The 16,537-nt window shown below is 36.4% G+C and overlaps 1 protein-coding gene across 15 annotated transcripts; it reads left to right on the plus strand.

Moving 5' to 3' along the window:
* The first annotated feature begins 989 nt into the window (after window positions 1–989).
* LOC136202738 (uncharacterized mitochondrial protein AtMg00810-like) lies at window positions 990–9,190 on the plus strand. 15 transcript variants are annotated; one of them, XM_065993567.1, is made up of 11 exons: window positions 990–1,072; window positions 1,211–1,276; window positions 1,657–1,757; window positions 2,385–2,805; window positions 4,168–4,210; window positions 4,343–4,418; window positions 5,411–5,479; window positions 5,886–5,992; window positions 7,447–7,566; window positions 7,742–7,788; window positions 8,200–9,190. In XM_065993567.1, the coding sequence occupies exons 8-11, from the start codon at window positions 5,958–5,960 to the stop codon at window positions 8,976–8,978; spliced, it is 981 nt and encodes a 326-aa protein (XP_065849639.1). In that variant the 5' UTR covers window positions 990–1,072; window positions 1,211–1,276; window positions 1,657–1,757; window positions 2,385–2,805; window positions 4,168–4,210; window positions 4,343–4,418; window positions 5,411–5,479; window positions 5,886–5,957; the 3' UTR covers window positions 8,979–9,190. The 15 variants fall into 15 exon arrangements, 13 of the variants coding, with proteins under 13 accessions (XP_065849639.1, XP_065849642.1, XP_065849643.1 ...); XM_065993570.1 differs by having other exon boundaries at window positions 4,372–4,418; XM_065993571.1 differs by having other exon boundaries at window positions 2,385–2,477.
* Window positions 9,191–16,537: the final 7,347 nt, after the last annotated feature.

Consider the following 16,537-nt stretch of genomic DNA (forward strand, 5'->3'; position numbering starts at 1 on the left):
AATACAAGACCTCTTAAAATAAAAATACAGAACTTATCTATATTTGAGAAATCGAATGGATGAGGATCGAGAGTTAGGTCATGTTTGATAACCAATTTCAGCACTTACGTTTAAGTTTGTTTGATAAAACAACTTAAATAAGTTTAGAGAGTTGGTGACACGTTTGCAAAGTTAACGGAATTAATCTACTTTTACGGACAAGTTTAAGGAGCCGGTGATACGAAATAAGCAATTTCAAGAACCTGTTGAGACACTAACAAAGTTTAGGGAACCAATATATTTTTACGGACATATTTAAGAAACCGGTGAAAAGGATGTCTAATTTAATTAGTAAAATAATTGGATTATGGAATTAAAATATAAAGATAAAAGGAAATGGTTATTACAATGAACACAAGACCTACTAGACATATGTCTTTTAATTAGTGTGTAGGCAAATAAAAAGATTACATGGTTGCTACTAGAACACAGGACCTCTTAAAACAAAAATATAAAACTTACCACTACACCAAACCAATTCTTATGTATAAGTATTTCTTCTCAATTATACTTATCTTTTAATTCATATCTAAACCTCAAACATTTATAAAATAAACTCGTAAAGTTGTCATTTAAATTGATATTGATAAGCTATAACAATGTCATTTCACATCTCGATATTTATATGTATGAATTGGAGTAAAAGAAAGATATTTTTTTTAAAAATGCCAAATTTCCAATGATAGAAATGGATTTTGGAGACGAAACTTGGACAAGCTCCCTTCGGGAGCTTGCCACCGCGTAGCTCTCGAAATTCTACCCGACTTCAAAAAAAAATTCGCCCCGATCGGACAACCGAGCTAAAAGTTATGGCTTTCTAAAGGTTATTGTTGACCAATTATACTTAGCTTGACTTTTGATCTTCCCTGGAACTAGTGGAAATCCCTACTTTGCCCCTACAAGTACTAATATATAAGCTGCTCTTTTTAATCAGACCGCAATTCCCCCAATCTCCTGCTCCGATCTCCTGCTCGACAACTCCGACACAGTGTCTTCTAAGAGAACCGATAATTGTAGTCTGAAGAATATATAGGTACTTCTTCTATGATTCAATTCTCGAATTTCTTTTTATTTCGTTCTCGTTTCCATTAAAAGAAACTGTTATATCTATAACTCAATACTGCTATTCTTTTTTTTTTCTCATGCGGCAATTGCATTCTTCTACTTACAGGTTCGCCACTGTCTTGTCGCCCTGGTGAATTCAAGTGAAAGTTATCATGAGTTTCACTGGAAATATGTACTATATTTGCTAACTGTTTAAGTGATTATTTTTATTCTCTGTTGATGCGGCTTTTCTCTTTCTTTTATATTGTTTTTCTTCTATCGCTTGAATGTGATTGTTATTTTGCTTCGTTTTAGCTGAAATGCCAGTATCTTAGTTCACTTTAACTGTTTAATATAGTTATGGAAATTAAAATGAGGTAAGGAGTGTTTAAATATGCGCTACTGTAGTTGTTGAAGTACATATGATGAGAAATTTGCATTTTTCTTGTGCTGGTTTAATTTTTTAACTTCATTTTTATATATGATTGATAGAAATTAATAATTTATATCATGCTTAGAGCTATTTAGATTTCTTACTGTACAATGATGAGTCTCTATCTCACCTTTTCGCAGCTGTCTGTCTCCCCGTGTCTTCGAACTGATCTTCACGGGATCCAGAGCTTCTTTCTCTCCTAAGAGGTCCTTCTCTACCACTGATCATTGACACGTTGAATGTAAGTTTATACCCTTTCACTATTCGAATTTCATATGTTTGGTTCTATTCCATGCAACCAGATTCAGATTTCCTGAACTGCAGTTGATATCTTTTTATTTATTTATTTGGAAGAAAGTGAGCACTATTTCCCATTCAAACTGAAGTTAAACAAACCCACAAAACACGTAGAGAGAATGGTTTCCAAGAACATAATAAACTAGTCAGATACATACATTATAACATAACATGGATTCCTTTTTATTCCTTTTTATAACATACATTGTATCAGATCTGTTTCAGTTTCAAATAGCTCCTAGTTGCCTTTACAAAATTATTTTAGTGGTAATAATACTCTGCTTTAAAATATCAATTCTACGAAGGAGCATCAAATCCAAAAGTGAAGTGAGTCTCATTGTCTCATCTCTAAGATGTTTTGTTGTTTCAAACTGCAATCTAAGGGAAGTGAGTCTCATTTTTCTGCTAAACATAATGCTAAATTCATTTAAGTAGCTTATTATCCTTTCTTATTGTTGAATTGCCCAGGTCTTACTAAGCACCTGTGACTCTTGTTCTTTGTTGTTGGCTAACTCTTTAATTTGTTTGCCCAAGTCTTAAAATTGACTGCTTGTTGAAATTATTGTTGCAGGAAAGAGGAGAAACTGTACCACTTCAAGATTCATTTTATGTGGTTCTAAAGGGTAAATAAATGTATTGTTACACTTGTTCTGACATTGTTAAGGTAATTCTTCTGTTGCAAAAACATCTTTTGTTTCATAACCGCATAAGTTCATGATACATGTTATTTTACTTGCGTCAATTTTAGCATGACAATTTCCACCACTGCAACTATATTATGCCTTCTGGCATATTTATGATGTAAGCGATAAATGTAATTCTAGATTTCTTTGACCATTCGAGGAGTTCAACAAGCATGATAAAGGACCAGCCGAGTATATTAAGCATTGGAGAGGAATTAAACCAAAAACAGGGGCACCATAAATGCCTCTTAGAGTTTATACTGTTGAATATCTGGTTTAAATGCTTAAGATGTTTGGAGTGACTTCTAGGTATGCCTCTTTTCTTTGTTTTGTTCTGCATAACTTATAGCATCTAATAGAAATCCTTTGCCTTTTTTACTCTAGTGAATGGACCTTTGAATTCTTTAGGAGGAAGAGAAGTATATTAAACTGTTATTACTGAAATGGAAATAACCACGGTGCACTTGCTCAGGTAGTATAAGTATTGTAATTGGATAAGGTTAACCATTTAATCTGGGTTCAATTTGTGAGGATGGGAATGCAGCTGTATTTAAAATGCTCGGTGCAACCTAGCCTGGTTAGTTGCTGTCAGGCCTAGGATACCAGACGATATAGACCAAAAATAATTAAAGGAAGAGAGTTAAGAAGTTACTTGAAAGTACTTTTAACAAATGTTATTTACTAATGGAATTTGATTTTTGTTTAGTTTTTTGGTTTTATCATGTGTAATGGCTAGAGGTTGTGATAATTTCATTTTTGTTTCTCCAAGAATTTTACTTATATATAGATGGATTTGGTTAGTTGATGTCGGTGGCGGAGATGCGTATGTTGAGATGGATGTGTGGTCACACGAGAAAGGACCGGGTGCGTAATGAAATAATTAGGACAAAAGTAGGGGTCACATCTATTGAGAATAAAATGAGAGAAAACCGACTAAGGTGGTTTGGCCATGTGAGACGTAGAGCGCTTGATGCGCCGGTTAGGAGAACCGAAGAGTGGCAAAGGGATGTAGTGGTGAGGGGTAGGGGAAGACCTAAGCAAACTTGGAGGAGGGTGATCGAGAGTGATATGAGTTTATTGGGAATTGAGGAAAATATGGTAGTGGATAGGACGGAGTGGAGGGAGCGAATCTGTGTCGCTGACACGACTTGATTTTCACGGTTTTATATGATGGTTCATGTTAGCCGACCCCGAATCATTTCGGGACTAAGGCTTTGTTGTTGTTGTTGTTGTTGTATAGATGGATTTGAAAAGATAAAGATATAGACGGGAGGTTTGGTGTTAAGTTACTATGGAGTCGTTATCTTTTGGATGGCGACTTGCTTGGATTCTGTTTATTTATGTTTGAAATATTAGTTAGCATGGAGAAACTTTGTTCACTTGTAATTTCAGGTTTTCAAATCTCACTCAAACGAATTCAGTATGATACTACCTAGATTTCTGTTAACAGTATAGAAAACGACTAGGCTCATTTTAGTTTGAACTGAACTGTATAACTTGAGACTCGATCGGTTTAGCTTGCTTGCTTTCACGCCCTTAATCGGCTGCTATATTGTTTTACATCTGATATGCCAATTCACTGGTTCAATATGAATGTGTCTACCGTTGTCATCAATTTGAAAGTTCCATCAGTTTCTATCAATATGAATGTGTCTCCGTGTTTTTTTACAGTTATGCTGCTAGATATGAATTCCACATTGCAACTGAACAAAAGGCAAGATCTGCTTCATTCTTTCGTTCATTTAAAAATATTGCATGTGTTTGTATTTTTTGGTAATAAATGTGTACATAAATGGACCAGGAAACCATTTGTTTTTCTAACTTCATTTTCTTTCCTTCATTAAAGAAACTGTTTAGCTAAACTAATGGATGTAGGAGGTGACGCCTGGTTCGAGGCTTCCAGTCCCAAGCAATGAGGACAGGTCTTTGCTTAAGCTTAAGCTTCTATTCACATCTCTGCTACTGAATTACTCGTTATGTGATTTTACTAAAACATTTTCTTTTGTTTCTCATTTTTGGTTGGAAGTTGTAGTTATGACTAAAAAATCTGGTTTAATAGATTGAGGCCATCTGGATTTAGCAATACTGCATTATATGCAAGCAATTTCTTGTGATGTAATATTTTTGGACGCTTATAATAATTTGGGCTGTATACTACTCTTGTTTATTATTACTTTGTTTATTGCTCTTGAACTTAACAGTTCAATTCTTTTGTTTATTGAAGAGACAGTAGGATGATAGCTATTTTTATGCTATAGCTGACACTTTCTTTCTGTTAGAGCATAGGTCTGCTAGAGCCGCTGGTAGGGTCAGTTTGTCTCCTTGATTGAAGGATAACTTTGTATATATGTGTATTGCTCTTAAATAAAACATATCAATATAGTTTCTTAATCTACATGGTATCCCATGTATTCCTAGTATATTACATTGTTTGTTACACTTTCTATGTCAACATTTGCTTGGCACTCTTGCTTGGTGAAACTCAATCTGAGTAGTTCAGAATGTGTTCATATCTAATGGTTTCATTTAAGCATCTCTTTCTTCATTTTATTTAGCTTTGGAGTTCTGTGGGTTCCATTTTCTAGAGAAAAGGTTAAAATAGTTGGAGACTGGATGATCCATTTATAGATAATACATTAACCACAAGTCTAGTTACCCTAAATACCATTTAGGCTACAGTTTTTCACCTTATTTGGAATCCCACTTCATTTCAATGGTTTGTCTTTTCAATAAACTACGAGCTATAAATACTTGTTCTGTTCATTTGGCATTCCGAGGCTAGTTGTTTCCTGTACTGGTGAAGTAAAGAGCTATTTCCTGTACTGTTCATTTTGATATGTTCATATATTTAGCTGTGGAATGACTAGTTCAAACTTCAAACTGATCAAATGACCGAATGTCTACAATAATTCAGATTGAGAGTAGTATGGAGCACAAGTCAAGCAACTTGGGGTTATCATAATTAAATAGTCAATTAAATGAGGTAACATTTTCTTATAGTTTATAATCTATGAACCATATGCTTGGTTTATATTACTTTGATATGTTTAAACTAAAATGTTGTTTCCTGGTATGGATAATGGGAGGAAGGAAGCATTATATTTTTGTTTTTTGCTTCTTCATGCATTAATATAATAACAGTAATCAACTAGTGGAATTGAACCAGGATAAGGGGAGTGGATAAATTGACAATAATTTGTGGTAATTGCATTTTAGGACCAAACTAGATGTGCACTTTAGATAGCTGGTATCTCGAGCTTTTATGGATAAGACTTATGGATTGGCTGAGAAACAATATGCTTTAATTTACCTTTATGGGTAATAGAAAACATACATCTCTTCATTATTTATTCAGTGAATGGTAGTAATTCATTCTTTTAGAAATGTAGGTGTTGATTCAGTTGGGAGTTGCTCGGGGTGAAGATGAAATAGCCATATCGTCTTTGTTGCCTACATCGCATATGCAGCAAAGTCTAAAGCTGGACCAGTTTTCCAGGTTTGGAATGCTGAAACTGGAAACTACAATATTATTGAGTTACATTGTGCATTACCATTGTTTAGATTGGTAAATTTTGATGTTTACTAGACCCATTAGACTATTCATCTTAAATCTACATGACAATGCAAGCAAAAACACTCGCTGCTAGTCTAGTTTTGGCCCTTGCTACTTTGGTATATACATATGTTTGACCATCTACATATCAGTATCTTAGGCTTTTAAGAGTTGGTCTCTAGGTAAATAACGTGTTTGTGTTGTACCAACTTGCCTATTAGTAGTCAATTGACAAGGCCACAAATGTTCAGTGCTCCTTTTATTTCCTTCCTTTTATATCTCTTAATTCATTTTCATCGTAAATAATAAAGCCAATCTGAAAGACTTTCTGTTATGGAGGACTTATTCCTCATCATGGTAAATGTGAACAGTTAAACACCTAAATTTAGTAGGAAAAAATGCAAATATTGATTCTTATACTCGGCTGAATGTCTACATTTTAGTCCCTCTAGTTTAATTTGATAATACTATAGTAATTCCGCAATTTCATATGACATATAGAGGAGGAACTGGCAGATGTAATTCAACAGTTTAACTTTAATTTGATACTAAACAACCAGGGGTTACGACATATTCCCCATGACAATCTTAAAACTCATCAACCACAAACAGATCAAGCTCCCTACGCCCTCTCCTCTCAATTACTAAGTACAAAAATGCTTTAATACTTGGATCATATTCCTTATGGTTCCAAAATGACTTCAATTTTCTTGCTCTCATAGATTTGTCATATCAGAATTTTATGGATGACAATATTAAAACCAAAAGGAAAGAAAAGTAGTATATAGATCGGTGAGCTCAACGAAATGAAAAGGAATATATATAGCTCAAATAGGTGGAACATTAGGACACATGTAATGACCAGGTAACTTATGGTTCTGCATTCAATTGCTGAATTCATGTGTTCTCAGTGATCTAGTCTGAAATAACGTTTTTGAGGTCTTACTGGCAATTCATAATATGTCTGGTTCTGATATAATTTTCTGATGGGAATGATAGGAATAATAAGAATTTTAGAGAGAGAAAGATAGCAGATATGAAGAAGGAGAATTTTGAAGTAATTCTTCATATTTGTTCATTGATAGATCTTGGTTACAATTGTGTAAGTTTACAACAGACTATCACAAAGTTTTAACTAAACAGCAGATCAACTTAACATTTACCAATTTAATATAAACCTGGCTAATAACCAATTCACTCCTTAATTTTCTCATTTCTTCTGCTGTACATAACAGGTTCATATTGTTGTTTCTTAACAATTAAAATATATTAGTTCCTATGCTGGCCAGAATTTGAGATGGGGGAGTTTCATAGTACCCTTTGCTCATTTGTTACCATGTTTTACAAGATTATGAAGAAATTAGTTTAAATTCTTGGATTCTCACTCTGTTACATAGCTTTAAGGACCTGAAAATGTTATTGCAAAGGACAATGCAAGGGTTCACTGAAATGATTGTCAATTTGATGAAGAGTCAACATCTGTTTGAGTCCCAAGATTTCCCATTATACCCTCTCAGGTATGTCGTTTTGATTTTTTTCGCTTTCAATCTCACCTTGCATCCTATTTTCTGCTTGTTCTGTTGCTAATTAATTTGATGAAATGTCTTACTGAGTTTAAAAGTTGTTAATTGAATTAATTACAATTATGAATGTCCCATTTTAGAGGAATAATCTAAATCAATTTTCTTACAGATTATTTGGCAATTTGCAGTCTTTTGTTACAATTGTGAAGGTGCATTGTTAGTATTCTAGCATATTATAGCTTATGTACTATACATCATATGACGTATTGTATCATATGTAGTATCAAATTTAGTTTTGTATTCTAGTTCTAGATACCTTGTAACAGCTTATATTATTATTTGCATGTTGGACATTTGTATTTTCATTTGGAGGAGTTGAATACACTTTGCCAGGGTTTGATGTCTGTAACATCTTTGTTTAACTAATTAAAGAGTCTTTGGGTTGAAATTGAAGTGCTTAAACCAGTGATCAATTACAAATGTGGAGAAACGAGGAATATCATAGAGTATTTATGACGAGGACAACTTGATGCAGTTTTTGTGTGGTTTAAATAGTGATTATATTGGAGATACAAAACATCTTTTACCTTTCTACCCTTTATCTTTACATACATGACCTATTAACAGACACAGGTTACCTGAATGCGAATGAAGTTTCCAGCCCTTTTGCTTCTGGAATACAACTTGACAAACCAGACCCAGATGCAGAAGATTATCCACACCCTGAAATATATAGGAAGGTAATCGGTAAGCTTCTGTACCTGGGATTCACTAGGCCTGACATTGCCTTCATCACCCAACAACTCAGCCAGTTTATGCAGAAACCAGCAAAGATTCACTGGGACGCTGCTGTTCACGTGTTGAGGTATCTTAAGGGTACTCGTTTTGTTGGGTTATTTTATTCGAAGGACAATGATTATCAGCTTACAAGTTATTGTGACTCTGATTGGGGAAGTTGCAAAATTACTCGTAAGTCTGTTACAGGTTATTGTGTAATGCTTGGGTCAAGCCTTATTTCATGGAAATCCAAGAAGCAGTGTACAGTTAGTACATCTTCAGCAGAGGCTGAATATCGAGCCATGGCAAGAACGGTTTGTGAGCTTAAATGGCTGAGTTATCTATTGCCTGAGTTCAAGGTGCCTGTTATACTCCCAATCCCACTTAACTGTGACAACCAAGCTGCCATTTATATCGCAGCAATTCCTGTTTTCCACGAAAAGGTGAAGCACATTGATATCGACTGCCATGTGGTCCGAGAACAAGTTAACAAAGGCTTCATCATCACTCCATATGTCTCAACAGATTTTCAGCTGGCAGATTTACTTACCAAGAACCTCACAAGTTCTCAGATGAGGTTTGCACTGTCCAAGTTGGGATTATTCCTTATGTCACCATCCTCAACTTGAGGGGAGGCTATTGGAGATACAAAACATCTTTTACCTTTCTACCCTTTATCTTTACATGTATAACTGTCAGCTCAACAGTTATCTTTCTTACTTTTGTACTGCTACCGTTAGGTAACAGTGTTTCTTTTTCTTTTCCCTGTAAGGCTATATATAGCCATTCCTTTTCTGTAATTGATTATGAGAAATAGATCTGATATTCCTCTTTCTCTAAATACGATTTGTTGCTCTTTAGATTATGACCATGTTAGGAATCACATCTGTTGATGGATCCACTTCCTACAGTCAATAAGGCTTGATCTATGTTATTTCGCATTGACAAGCAAAATGAGGTTTCCTTCATGGATTCAACTGAGTTTGTTAATATAGCCACAGGCTCCAAGGCATATTCTTCAGTGAACAAGCGTGTAGATCTAACAAGACAGAGACTGATAGAAGTGGACTGGCCAAGTATTGTCATATATGCAAAACAAATATGCATGATAAAATTACTTGTTTCTGCAATCATTGGCCAAGTATTGTCATATATGCAAAACAAATATGCATGATAAAATTACTTGTTTCTGCAATCATGGTTATCCTGAACGATGGAAAAGTCCTAATTTGGTCTCCATTTCCTACTATTGATGCTATATGGGAGTATCAAGCTACTATTGTGAATAATTTCATGGCTGATGTTCTGGTTGTATTTTTAGTACTAATTTCTATAATTTGGTTAAGCAAACTATAATCTATAGGCTCTAAAAACTCGTTGTTTATGTTTGGCATTTTCAGGCTAGTTGTTTTCAGCACAAGTGAAGTTTAGAGTTATTTAGAGACTCGATGAATTGTGATTAATGTTGGTAAAATTTCAGGAATTGCAATTAATTTACAAACTTCAAGTTCTGTTTCAATTGAACAGTTATAAATGGAATGTCTGTGATGATAAATTACAGATGTACTGTTTCATGTGTCTTAACACTAACATTCTGATATGGTCATATAATAAGCTGTGGAATGACGACTTCAAAACTTCGAAAGGATGGATTCGAGTGTCTTTGATAACTCAGATTGAGAATGAGTATGGAGCACGAGGCAAGTTACTTGGAATTATTATTATTATATGACTTAAACAACAAATATGGCTATTCAAACCGGAATTGGGGTCCCTGATTTATATGCAAGTAATAACATTATTTATTACTCCTTTGCAATGGGTGCCGTGAATAGTTGTAGACTATTCAATTATGCTTTTTCTGCTTATTCTCAATCATTGATTACATTGAACAGATTCTGAGAATTTGACATATTATGTTCTTGTGCTTATTCTCATACCTGGTTAAAAACATATCATTTGTACAACTGAATTCATCAAATGACTATGACAAGTTTAACTGCTGATATCAACAGAAATTGCATTTAAATAATTGACCACACAGATTATTGCCTATTCAGTGTATAGGAATGTATTTAAAATCAGATACTCATTATAGTGTCACATACAAACGCAGAAGTAAGAAGAATTAAAGTTGCAGGACTGAAGTGGTTATTATCCATTCAGTTAGTTATTTTCTTTTAAGAGTTATTATTATTATGTTTGTTATTATTGTTTTATGCAGTTAGTTGTTTCTTCTTTTCCCTAATAGCCAGAGGTTAGGATATGAGCTAACTAATTTTGGCATCTTATGCCAGCTGTCACAGTACAGCTTGTAACTGTTTTGCTCTCCTGCTATATGGAGAAGGAAATCTGTACTAGCAGAGCATCTTGAGAATTAATGAAATCTACTATTCTCTCTCTTACTTTATTCTTCTCTTCTCTCTTCCTACCTCACCATTCTTAAACATTCTCACCATTCTTAAACACTCTCTTCTTTTTCTTACTAGAGCAGCCACTAAAGCATAAAACACAGCCATGGAAAATCTGGAGCAACAATTCAAGAATCTCCAAGCACAGCTCAATCTGGTTACTGATTCCACCACCAACCAACTTCAAGCTCTACAGAATCAGATGCTGGATCTTCAAACACACCAGCAAACCAGATGGGATGAGCTGCGCCATGAACAGGCCTCATCTAAAGAAATACAATCACAATCCCGTCTAGAACAACTCCAAACTCAACAGACCCTGGTAGAACTCACTAAGTCTGTTTCTGCCATAGCTAAGGTGATTCAAACTCAGCATATCTCATTCCCATCTTCCTCTGGAACGATGAATCCCACCAAAGGCATATTGCCAAATCCAAACACCCTCCATATACCAGAAGTACCACCTAAACCTCCCTATTCTAACAAAATGATCCCCAAATGTGAGTTACCCTTCTTTGATGGTACTGAAGTGGAAAACTGGGTTAGTAAATGCCATAAGTATTTCCAGTTATTTGAAGTAGCAAAGGAGAAGAGGAAGGAGCTAGCAGGCATCTACTTGCAAGGGAAGGCAGACACCTGGTATAAGAACTGGAGCCAGGCCAATGAAGAGGCCAGTTGGGAGGAGTTTATTGAGGAAATCACTAAGAGGTTCCAGGAGACTGAGATCAAAGATGTGGTGGCAGAGATGGCCAATCTCAAGCAATCTTCAACTGTATTGCAATACCAGGAAGAATTTGAGGTATTAAAACTTAAAATGGAACGTAGATTTCCAACTATGAACCCTTCATTCTAGGTGAGCAGCTTCCTCACAGGCCTCAAACCTGAAATCAGATCTGCCTTGAGGTATGACCAAGACACTGAAATCTATTCAGTAATTAAGGCAGCTAAACAGGAAGAAATCCACATTAAGGAGTTGATTGAGGTGGTAAAACCCAAGTCCCAATATAAACCTACCATCACCAACAAACCATGGAACCCAACTCCTATAGCTTCATTCAAACCAAGCCAAACAGCCACTACTTCAACAGCCATTGTTGTCAAGGGTAATGAACCTAAACCTACAAACAACACTCAGAATTATAAAAAGGTTCTAGGGGCCTGTTGGAAATGTGGGGAGAAGTATTTCCCAGGCCACCAGTGCACTACTAAGAAGCTTAATGTGATGAATCTGGATCCTGAAGAGAATGAAGAAGGTGGAGACATCACAGAAGAGGAGCAAGTTTCCAACCTGGAGACAAGCAATGATCAAGTAGAGCCCATATCTCTGTCAGTGAATGCTTTAGATGGAGGGGTCACTCACAACACAACCAGGTTGAAGGGAATTGTGCACAAGAAACCTATCATGATCCTCATCGATTCAGGAAGCACACACAGTTTTGTGGACCAGAAGTTGGCTGAGGAGGCTAAGCTACCCTTGTTGCAAGTCAAACCAACTGTTGTAGCTGTGGCAGATGGAAGGCAATTGACTGTAAGTACTAAATGTGATAGTTTTCAATGGTCCATGAGAAACACTAAGTTTTCCTTTCCTGTTAGAATCTTAGACTTAGGAGATTATGATCTAATTCTTGGGGTGGATTGGATGAGAGGTCATACTCCTATAACCTTTGATTTTGATAACAACAAACTCATAATCTATAAGGATCAACAACCACTTGAGTTACATGGTTTAACTGGTGAAGTGAAGCTTAAAGCCATGTCACTCAAATCCATTAATCACCTTGTATCTAAGGGCTGGAAAGGTGTAACCTCTAGGTTGTTTTTGATATCTGTGCAAGATCAAGATCTGGTTTTACCTAATTCTCACCTTCCTAAGGTTCCTAAAGCCTACCAAAACCTGATTCAGTCTTACCAAGACCTATTTCAACCACCAACTACCTTACCTCCCAAAAGATCTCATGACCACTCCATACCTCTCAAACCAGGTACTGAACCTATCAATGTAAGACCCTATAGGTATTCACATCATCAAAAGAATGAGATTGAGAAACTCATTATTGAAATATTGACAAATGGTATCATTCAACCTAGCCACAGTCCATATGCTTCGCCAGTTCTCTTAGTCAAGAAGAAAGAAGGAACCTAGAGGTTTTGCGTTGATTATAGGGAATTAAACAAGGCTACTGTTAAGCATAAATTTCCTATCCCTATCATACAAGAGCTCATTGATGAATTACAAGGAGCTAAGCTCTTCTCTAAGATAGACTTGAGAGCAGGGTATCATCAAATTAGAATGAACATTGATGACATACCAAAAACAGCCTTCAGGACTCACACAGGGCATTATGACTTCTTGATCATGCCTTTTGGCCTCACAAATGCACCTGCCACATTCCAATCTCTTATGAATACTATCTTTGCTCCTTACCTAAGGAAGTTTGTGCTTGTGTTCTTTGATGATATACTCATCTACAACAATAGTGAAGCAGAACACCTCATTCACCTTGACTTAGTCTTTCAAGTCCTTAGAGAACATCAGCTGTATGCCAAGGGGTCCAAATGTGATTTTGGTACTTCAAGTGTAGCTTATCTGGGGCATATCATCTCAGCTGAAGGGGTGGCAACAGATCCTGCAAAGATATCTGCAATGCAGCAATGGCCAACTCCTACTACCCTAAAGCAACTCAGGGGATTCCTAGGCCTTACTGGCTACTACAGGAGATTCATTCAAGGCTATGGGACCATTAGTAGGCCTCTTACAGATCTTCTAAAGAAAGACAATTTTCTCTGGAATCCCGCAGCTCAAGATGCTTTCAATCAACTGAAACTCCTAATGACTAAGGCACCAGTGCTGGCCTTGCCAGATTTCACTCACCCATTTTTCATTGAATGTGATGCTAGTGGCATTGGCATAGGAGCAGTCTTAATGCAACATGGGAGACCCCTGTGTTTTCTCTCCAAGACACTAAGCCCTAGAAATCAAAGACTGTCAGCCTATGAGAGGGAATTGCTAGCCATTTTGCAGGCTTGCATAAGTTGGAGACATTACTTAGAGCATTCAGTGTTCATCATAAAGACAGATCATGAAAGCATTAAGCATCTGCTTGAGCAGAAACTCCACACTTATTTACAACATAAAGGCATATCCAAGCTCTTAGGGCTATACTATACTATCCAGTATAAGAAGGGAAGTGAAAATAAGGTGGCAGATGCCCTTTCTCGCCAACAAGAAGGGAAATTGGAGAGTAATCAACAAGTGATGGCAATCACCATGGTCTTGCCTACTTAGCTACATGAGGTTCAGGAATCCTACAATGGAGATGCATATGCTGATTCTCTAATTCAGCAATTGACCATTGCCCCAACATCTCATTCTGGTTTCACTTTCACCAATGGCCTACTCAGATACCATTCCAAGCTCTACATTGGAACTCATACCGACTTAAGGGCCAAGATCTTGATTGAGTGTCACAATTCACCAATTGGGGGGCATTCAGGAATCAAAGGCACCTTGACAAGGGTTCAACAACACTTCTACTGGCCTCACTTATCTAAGGCAGTGACAGAGTGGGTTTCTAATTGTGACACTTGCCAAAGGTGCAAGGTGGATAACTCAGCTTATCCTGGTCTTTTGCAACCCCTTCCAATTCCATCAGGTGGTTGGCAGGATATTACCATGGACTTCATTGAGAAATTACCTAAGTCCTATGGTTATGATACTATCCTAGTTGTGGTGGATAGATTCTCAAAAGGAGGACATTTCATAAAGCTCTCTCATCCATTCAATGCTGCTACAGTGGCTCAGGTCTTCATTGACAATATTTTCAAATTACATGGGATGCCATGCTCCATTGTCTCAGACAGGGACAGGATATTCACTGGGATCTTCTGGAAAGAACTGCTGAAACTCTTGGGCACTCAACTACACTTTAGCAGTGCCTACCATCCTCAGACTGATGGTCAGTCAGAAAGGTTGAATCAATGCTTAGAAAATTACCTTAGAGGCATGTGTTTTTTGAAACCTAAAACATGGTCTAAGTGGTTGAGCCTAGCAGAATTTTGGTATAATTCCACTTATCATAGTGCCATCAAGATGTCCCCTTACCAAGCCCTGTATGGAACCATTCCCAGACTTCCTATACTGCATCAGATCACTACACAAGTTGCAGCTGTGGCTGACTTGCTCCAGGAGAGGGATACTATGAATAGCTATCTTAAAGAGTGCTTAACAACTGCTCAGAACAGAATAAAGCAAAATGCTGATCTCCATCGCACAGATAGAGAATTTACAGTTGGAGACTGGGTCTATTTGAAGTTGCAACCTTACAGACAGGTTACAGTGGCCCTACGTAGCTCACTCAAGTGCTCGTTATTATGGTCCTTTTCAGATCATTGCACGCATAGGCAAAGTGGCTTACAAACTCAAATTGCCTATTACTTGCAAAATTCATGATGTTTTTCACATCTCTCTATTGAAGAAGAAACCTTCTTCTCCTACCACTTGCCTAACCACACTACCTCCTACTAGTTCTGGTGAGTTCATCATTCAGCCAGCCAAGGTTCTTAACAGCAGAAATGCAATCATTAATGATCAAGCAGTTCCTCAGTTGCTAATTCATTGGGAAGGCATGCTAGTCATAGATGCTACATGGGAAGATCAAGCTACGGTTACAGCTCAATTTCCTGAGTTTTTTCATTCTTGGGGACAAGAATGTAGTAAAGGAGGAGGTATTGTCACATACAAACGCAGAAGTAAGAAGAATTAAAGTTGCAGGACTGAAGTGGTTATTATCCATTCAGTTAGTTATTTTCTTTTAAGAGTTATTATTATTATGTTTGTTATTATTGTTTTATGCAGTTAGTTGTTTCTTCTTTTCCCTAATAGCCAGAGGTTAGGATATGAGCTAACTAATTTTGGCATCTTATGCCAGCTGTCACAGTACAGCTTGTAACTATTTTGCTCTCCTGCTATATGGAGAAGGAAATCTGTACTAGCAGAGCATCTTGAGAATAAATGAAATCTACTATTCTCTCTCTTACTTTATTCTTCTCTTCTCTCTTCCTACCTCACCATATAGCAGGAGAGCAAAACAGTTACCAACTCCTGAACATAATAAAAGGCGATAACAAATGATAACATACCTTTTCTTGGAGACAAAGATAAACATACACAAGATATACCTCAATATAGGCTAATCCTACTTAGATTTGAATGCAGCCAACAAAAGTTATGCATGCTCCGATATCAACTCCTTCCACTTAAAAACAGTTACCAACTCATAAAAATAACAAAAGACGAAAACAAACGATAACCTAGCTTTTCTTGCTAACAAAGATAAACATACACAAGATATATCTAATTATAGGCTAATCTTACTTAGATTTGAATGCAGCCAACATAAGTTTTGTCTGCTCTGATATCAACTCCTTCCGCTTAAAAACAGTTACCAACTCCTAAAAATAACAAAAGGCGAAAACAAACGATAACCTACCTTTTCTTGCTAACAAAGATAAACATACACAAGATATACCTAATTACATGCTAATCCTACTTAGATTTGAATGTAGCCAACATAAGTTTTGCCTGCTCCGATATCAACTCCTTCCGCTTAAAAACAGTTAACAACTCCTAAATATTAAACAAAAGGTGAAAACAAATCATAACCGACCTTTTCTTGCAAACAAAGATAAACATACACAAGATATACCTAATTACAGGCTAATCTTACTTAGATTTGAATACATCGAACATAAGTTTTGCCTGCTCCGATGTCAACTCC

This window comes from Euphorbia lathyris, chromosome 8 (genome assembly GCF_963576675.1).
Source record: "Euphorbia lathyris chromosome 8, ddEupLath1.1, whole genome shotgun sequence".
NCBI lineage: Eukaryota > Viridiplantae > Streptophyta > Magnoliopsida > Malpighiales > Euphorbiaceae > Euphorbia > Euphorbia lathyris.

Coding starts and splice junctions, on each gene's coding strand:
- LOC136202738 (XM_065993565.1), top strand. CDS start 5,958: ATGCAGCAAAGTCTAAAGCTGGACCAGTTTTCCAG. Junction 5,993..7,446: donor AAGCTGGACCAGTTTTCCAG/GTTTGGAATGCT, acceptor TCTGTTACATAG/CTTTAAGGACCTGAAAATGT. Junction 7,789..8,199: donor TACAATTGTGAAGGTGCATT/GTTAGTATTCTA, acceptor ACCTATTAACAG/ACACAGGTTACCTGAATGCG.